Source organism: Chlamydotis macqueenii, unplaced genomic scaffold, assembly GCF_036417535.1.
Source record: "Chlamydotis macqueenii isolate bChlMac1 unplaced genomic scaffold, bChlMac1.mat HAP1_SCAFFOLD_207, whole genome shotgun sequence".
NCBI lineage: Eukaryota > Metazoa > Chordata > Aves > Otidiformes > Otididae > Chlamydotis > Chlamydotis macqueenii.
Window position 1 is genome coordinate 1 of NW_028239099.1, and position 7,471 is coordinate 7,471.

Genomic DNA, 7,471 nt, shown 5'->3' on the forward strand with positions numbered 1-7,471 from the left:
CCCCACGGGACCCCCAAGTGCCCCCCCGCCCGACCTGCGTGAAGAGGTGCGCCAGGATGAGCTCGCTGCTGGAGGACGTCAGGCCCGACAGCTGGGGGGGCACCCGTGGGACCCACGGCGACCCACGGCGACCCACCGCGACCCACCGGCACCCACAGACACCGTAGGGACCCACCGCGACCCACAGCGACCCACAGCGACCCACAGACACCGTAGGGACCCACCGCGACCCACAGCGACCCACAGCGACCCACAGACACCGTAGGGACCCACGGCGACCCACAGACACCCACAGACACGGTAGGGACCCACAGCGACCCACAGACACCGTAGGGACCCACAGCGACCCACAGCGACCCACAGACACCGTAGGGACCCACCGCGACCCACAGCGACCCACAGCGACCCGCAGACACCGTAGGGACCCACGGCGACCCACAGACACCCACAGACACGGTAGGGACCCACAGCGACCCACAGACACCGTAGGGACCCACAGCGACCCACAGCGACCCACAGACACGACAGTGACCCACAGTGACCCACAGCGACCCACAGCGACCCACAGACACCACAGCGACCCACAGCGACCCACAGACACCGTAGGGACCCACAGCGACCCACAGCGACCGTAGGGACCCACCACGACCCACAGCGACCCACAGCGACCCACAGACACCGTAGGGACCCGCAGCGACCCACGGCGACCCACAGACACCGTAGGGACCCACAGCGACCCACAGCGACCCACAGCTACCGTAGGGACCCACAGCGACCCACAGCCGCCCACCAACACCGTAGGGACCCGCAGCGACCCACAGCCACCCACAGACACCGTAGGGACCCACAGTGACCCACGGCCGCCCACCGCCACCCACAGCGACCCACGGCGACCCATAGGGACCCACAGTGAGCCACACGCGACCCCAAGTGACCCACAGCGCCGCGGGGCCAGCAGCAGGGAACCCCCCCCAAACCCCGCCCCCTTCTGCCCCACCCCTCTCCCCATTGGCCCTCCCCACCCGCCGGCCCCGCCCACCTTGTGCGCCACCCAATCCACCCAGCCCTTGGCGCGGGGGTTGATGTTGATCAGCACCAGCCCCTCCACTGCCTCGGGGTGCAGCAGCTGTGGGGCGGGGCCAGACCCATAGCGCCCCACGGCCACGCCCTCCCACCCCATAGCGACCCCCCAGCCCCATAGCGACCCCCCAGCCCCACAGCCACGCCCCCCGAGAGCCCCCAGCGACCCACAAGTGCCAAACCAAGAGACCCCACTAACCTCCTCCAGCCCCATAGCGCCCCACGGCCACGCCCCCCCAGCCCCATAGCGACCCCCCAGCCCCATAGCGACTCCCCAGCCCCATAGCGACGCCCCCCTGCCCCATAGTGACCCCCCAGCCCCACAGCCGAGCCCCCAACCCCCCAGCGACCCACAAGTGCCCAGAGACCCACTAACCTTCTCCAGCCCCATAGCGCCCCACGGCCACGCCCCCCCGCCCCATAGCGACCCCCCAGCCCCATAGCGAACCCCCTGCCCCATAGCGATGCCCCCCGACAGCCCACAACCCCCTAGCGACCCACAAGTGCCCAACCAAGAGACCCCACTAACTTCCTCCAGCCCCATAGCGCCCCATGGCCATGCCCCCCTGCCCCATAGCGACCCCCCCTGCCCCATAGCGACCCCCCAGCCCCACAGCCACGCCCCCCGAGAGCCCCCAGCGACCCACAAGTACCCAACCAAGAGACCCCACTAACCTCCTCCAGCCCCATAGCGCCCCACGGCCATGCCCCCCCGCCCCATAGCGACCCCCCCAGCCCCATAGCGACCCCCCAGCCCCATAGCCAAGCCCCCAACCCCCCAGCGACCCACAAGTGCCCAGAGACCCCACTAACCTCCTCCAGCCCCATAGCGCCCCACGGCCATGCCCCCCCACCCCATAGCGACCCCCCCAGCCCCATAGCGACCCCCCAGCCCCACAGCCGAGCCCCCAACCCCCCAGCGACCCACAAGTGCCCAGAGACCCCACTAACCTTCTCCAGCCCCATAGCGCCCCACGGCCACGCCCCCCCGCCCCATAGCGACCCCCCAGCCCCATAGCGAACCCCCTGCCCCATAGCGATGCCCCCCGACAGCCCACAACCCCCTAGCGACCCACAAGTGCCCAACCAAGAGACCCCACTAACTTCCTCCAGCCCCATAGCGCCCCATGGCCATGCCCCCCTGCCCCATAGCGACCCCCCCTGCCCCATAGCGACCCCCCAGCCCCACAGCCACGCCCCCCGAGAGCCCCCAGCGACCCACAAGTACCCAACCAAGAGACCCCACTAACCTCCTCCAGCCCCATAGCACCCCACGGCCATGCCCCCCCGCCCCATAGCGACCCCCCCAGCCCCATAGCGACCCCCCAGCCCCATAGCCAAGCCCCCAACCCCCCAGCGACCCACAAGTGCCCAGAGACCCCACTAACCTCCTCCAGCCCCATAGCGCCCCACGGCCATGCCCCCCCGCCCCATAGCGACCCCCCCAGCCCCATAGCGACCCCCCAGCCCCACAGCCGAGCCCCCAACCCCCCAGCGACCCACAAGTGCCCAGAGACCCCACTAACCTTCTCCAGCCCCATAGCGCCCCACGGCCACGCCCCCCCGCCCCATAGCGACCCCCCAGCCCCATAGCGAACCCCCTGCCCCATAGCGATGCCCCCCGACAGCCCACAACCCCCTAGCGACCCACAAGTGCCCAACCAAGAGACCCCACTAACTTCCTCCAGCCCCATAGCGCCCCATGGCCATGCCCCCCTGCCCCATAGCGACCCCCCCTGCCCCATAGCGACCCCCCAGCCCCACAGCCACGCCCCCCGAGAGCCCCCAGCGACCCACAAGTACCCAACCAAGAGACCCCACTAACCTCCTCCAGCCCCATAGCGCCCCACGGCCATGCCCCCCCGCCCCATAGCGACCCCCCCAGCCCCATAGCGACCCCCCAGCCCCATAGCCAAGCCCCCAACCCCCCAGCGACCCACAAGTGCCCAGAGACCCCACTAACCTCCTCCAGCCCCATAGCGCCCCACGGCCATGCCCCCCCGCCCCATAGCGACCCCCCCAGCCCCATAGCGACCCCCCAGCCCCATAGCCAAGCCCCCAACCCCCCAGCGACCCACAAGTGCCCAGAGACCCCACTAACCTCCTCCAGCCCCATAGCGCCCCACGGCCATGCCCCCCTGCCCCATAGCGACCCCCCAGCCCCATAGCGACCCCCCAGCCCCACAGCCACACCCCCCTGCCCCATAGCGACCCCCCCGCCCCATAGCGACCCCCCCAGCCCCACAGCCACGCCCCCCAGCCCCACAGAACCTCCCCCGAGATTCCCGCAGCCCTGCATTCCCCCAAATCTGCCCCCCGCCCTGCCCCACGCCCCGCCCCACGCCCCGCCCCACATCTCACCCCAAATTTAGCCAGGACGAAGGCGCCGGCGCCCACCCCGATGCCCACGATGCTGGCGATGCTGGGGGGGTGGGCGGGGTCAGGCCGGTGCTGGCCCCGCCCCCCCATCCCGTCCCGCTACGGGTCAGGGGCCCCCTCCCCGCCCCACAGCGCCGTGGGGCGCCCCCCCGCCCACTCACTTGAGGTGCCGGAGGACGCAGGGGACGATTTCGGCCAGTTGCTCCAGGGAGGGGTACTGGTACCTGCGGGGGAGGGGCGGGGGGCGGGGGGGGAGGGGCGACAGGGGGAGGGGCAAGGGGTCAATCGGGGGTCGAGGTGGGGGGAGGGCGGGCGAGGGGACCAATGAGGTGAAGCGATGGCGGTTGGGGGGGGGGAGGGGTGCGTAGGGTGATGCTGCGATGTGATGGCGGTCGAGGTGGGGGGACAGGGGGGCGGGGGGTCAACTGGGGGGGGGGGAGGGGTGGGGGGGTCAACAGAGAGACGACAGGGTCAACTGGGGGTTAATGGGGGCAACTGGGGGTTAGTGGGGGGCAACTGGGGGTTAATGGGGGTCAGTGGGGTCAACTGGGGGTTAATGGGGGCAACTGGGGGTTAGTGGGGGGCAACTGGGGGTTAATGGGGGTCAGTGGGGTCAACTGGGGGTTAATGGGGGCAACTGGGGGTTAGTGGGGGGCAACTGGGGGTTAATGGGGGTCAGTGGGGTCAACTGGGGGTTAATGGGGGCAACTGGGGGTTAATGGGGGTCAACTGGGGGTTAGTGGGGGGCAACTGGGGGTTAATGGGGGTCAGTGGGGTCAACGGGGGGTTAATGGGGGTCAACTGGGGGTTAATGGGGGTCAACGGGGGGCTTATGGGGGGCAACTGGGGGTTAATGGGGGAAACTGGGGGTCAATGGGGGGCAACTGGGGGTCAATGGGGGCAACTGGGGGTTAATGGGGGTCAACAGGGGGTCAACTGGGGGTTAATGGGGGCAACTGGGGGTTAATGGGAAGCAACTGGGGGTCAATGGGGGCAACTGGGGGTTAATGGGGGTCAACAGGGGGTTAACTGGGGGTTAATGGGGGTCAGTGGGGTCAACTGGGGGTTAATGGGGGTCAACTGGGGGTTAATGGGGGTCAACGGGGGGTCAACTGGGGTTTAATGGGGGTCAACTGGGGGTTAATGGGGGTCAACGGGGGGTCAACTGGGGTTTAATGGGGGTCAACTGGGGGTTAATGGGGGTCAACTGGGGGTTAATGGGGTCAATGGGGGGTCAATGGGGGTCAACTGGGGGTTAATGGGGGTCAACTGGGTGTTAATGGGGGCAACCAGGTGTTACTGGGGGTCACTGGGGGTTAATGGGGGTCAACTGGGGGTTAATGGGGGTTAACAGGCGTCAATGGGGGTCAACTGGGGGTTAATGGGTGCAACTGGGGGTTAATGTGGGGCAACTGGGCCTTAATGGGGGTCAACGGGGGTCAATGGGGGTCAACTGGGGGTTAATGCGGGCAACTGGGGATTAATGGGGGTCAACGGGGGGTTAATGGGGGTCAGTGGGGTCAACTGGGGGTCACTGGGGGTCAATGGGGGGCAACGGGGGGTCAATGGGGGTCAACGGGGGGTCAATGGGGGTCAACTAGGGGTTAATGGGGGTCAACGAGGGGTTAATGGGGGCAACTGGGGGTTAATGGGGGTCAGTGGGGTCAACGGGGGGTCAATGGGGGTCAACAAGGGGTTAATGGGGGCAACTGGGGGTTAATGGGGGCAACTGGGGGTTAATGGGGGTCAGTGGGGTCAACGGGGGGTTAATGGGGGTCAACTGGGGGTTAATGGGGGTCAACGGGGGTTAATGGGGGCAACTGGGGGTTAATGGGGGTCAACGGGGGGTTAATGGGGGCAACTGGGGGTTAATGGGGGTCAGTGGGGTCAACGGGGGGTTAATGGGGGTCAATGGGGGTCAACTGGGGGTTAATGGGGGCAACTGGGGGTTAATGGGGGTCAGTGGGGTCAACTGGGGGTTAATGGGGGCAACTGGGGGGTTAATGGGGGTCACTGGGATCAACTGGGGGGGTCCGTGGGGTCAACTGGGGGGGCAGTGGGGTCAACCGGGTCGTCAGAGGGGTCAACGCAGTCAACTGGGAGTCACTGGGGTCAACTGGGGGGGCAGTGGGGTCAACAGGGGGGTCAGTGGGGTCAACCTGGGGGTCACTGGGGTCAACTGGGGGGGCAGTGGGGTCAACTGGGGGGGCAGTGGGGTCAACGCAGTCAACTGGGAGTCACTGGGGTCAACTGGGGGGAGCGGAAGAGGGGAGTGCAGACGCACCCCGGGGGGTAGGGCGGGGCGCCCACCTCCATGCCGGGGGGGTCGAGGTGGACGAGCAGGAAGTGGCTGGCGACCTCCCGCATCTCGGGGTGGGCGAAGAGCGGGGCGAAGCACGAGGCGTCTGCGGGGGAGGGGCGCGGCGGGAGAGGGGGAAGGGGGCGGGACTCACGCGTGTGGCCCACGTCCGGCAGCATCAGCAGGGCGGGGCGACCAGGGCGGGGCGCGCCCTCCAGCGCCACGTGAACAGGCCCCAACGGCGTCTCCAACACCGCCCCCTGCTGGCCGGGAGGACCGGACACCGGAACGGGGAGTGGTCACCGCCACACCCCCCACAGGTTCGCCCCCAAAATCTCGCGATTTCCCCCAAGATTCCCACCTTTTGCCCGCCAAATCCCGCATTTTTGCCCCAAATTACCCCATTTCGCACCAAAATCCCCCATTTTGCCCCAAAATCTAACGATTCCCCCCAAATTCCCCCATTTTGCCCCCCAAATCCCGCATTTTTGCCCCAAATTCCCCCATTTCACACCAAAATCCCACATTTTGCCCCCAAAATCCCGGGATTTCACCCCAAATTCCCACATTTTGCCCCCAAAATCCCCCATTCTTGCCCAAAATTCCCGCATTTCGCACCAAAATCCCACATTTTGCCCCCAAAATCCCGTGATTTCCCCCAAATTCCCACAATTTGCCCCCCAAATCCTGCATTTTTGCCCAAATTCCCGCATTTCACACCAAAAGCCCACATTGTTGCCCCAAAATCCTGGAATTTCCCCCCAAATTCCCACATTTTGCCCCACAAATCCCCCATTTTTCCCCCCAAATTCCCGCATTCCGCACCAAAATCCCACATTTTGCTCCCAAAATCCTGTGATTTCCCCAAATTCCCCCATTTTGCCCCCCAAATTCCCGCATTTTTGCCCCAAATTCCCGCATTTTTACCCCAAATTCCCCCATTTCGCACCAAAATCCCACATTTTGCCCCCAAAAGCCCGTGATTTCCCCCAAATTCCCCCGTTTCGCCCCCCAAATTCCCGCATTTTTGCCCCAAATTCCCACATTTTGCCCCAAATTCCCACATTTTGCCCCAAATTCCCCCATTTCGCACCAAAATCCCACATTTTGCCCCCAAAAGCCCGTGATTTCCCCCAAATTCCCCCGTTTCGCCCCCCAAATCCCCCATTTTTGCCCCAAATTCCCGCATTTCGCACCAAAAGCCCACATTTTGCCCCAAAATCCAGGAATTTCCCCCCAAATTCCCCCATTTTGCCCCCCAAATCCCCCATTCTTGCCCCAAATTCCCCCATTTCGCACCAAAATTCCCACATTTTGCCCCAAATTCCCCCATTTCGCACCAAAATCCCACATTGTTGCCCCAAAATCCCGCGATTTCCCCCCAAATTCCCCCGTTTTGCCCCCAAATGCCGCATTTTTGCCCAAAATTCCCACATTTCGCATCAAAATCCCACATTTTGCTCCCAAAATGCTGTGATTTCCCCATATTCCCCCATTTTGCCCCCCAAATCCTGCATTTTTGCCCCAAATTCCCCCATTTTCCACCATAATTCCCACATTTTGCCCCAAATTCCCCCATTTCGCACCAAAATCCCACATTGTTGCCCCAAAATCCCGTGATTTCCCCCCAAATTCCCCCGTTTTGCCCCCAAATGCTGCATTTTTGCCCAAAATTCCCACATTTTACACCAAAATCGCACATTTTGCCCCCAA

At 64.9% G+C, this 7,471-nt stretch overlaps 1 protein-coding gene across 1 annotated transcript; it reads right to left on the minus strand.

Moving 5' to 3' along the window:
* Window positions 1-1,039: 1,039 nt before the first annotated feature.
* On the minus strand, window positions 1,040-6,021 carry LOC147596061 (protein NDRG2-like; the record flags this gene model as incomplete). Its single annotated transcript, XM_086771695.1, has 5 exons — window positions 5,913-6,021; window positions 5,744-5,864; window positions 3,621-3,683; window positions 3,442-3,502; window positions 1,040-1,126 (listed from the first exon to the last, which is right to left on the minus strand). Coding segments are annotated over exons 1-5 (357 nt in total), but the record flags the coding sequence as incomplete, so codon positions are not given.
* Between the last annotated feature and the right edge of the window lie 1,450 nt (window positions 6,022-7,471).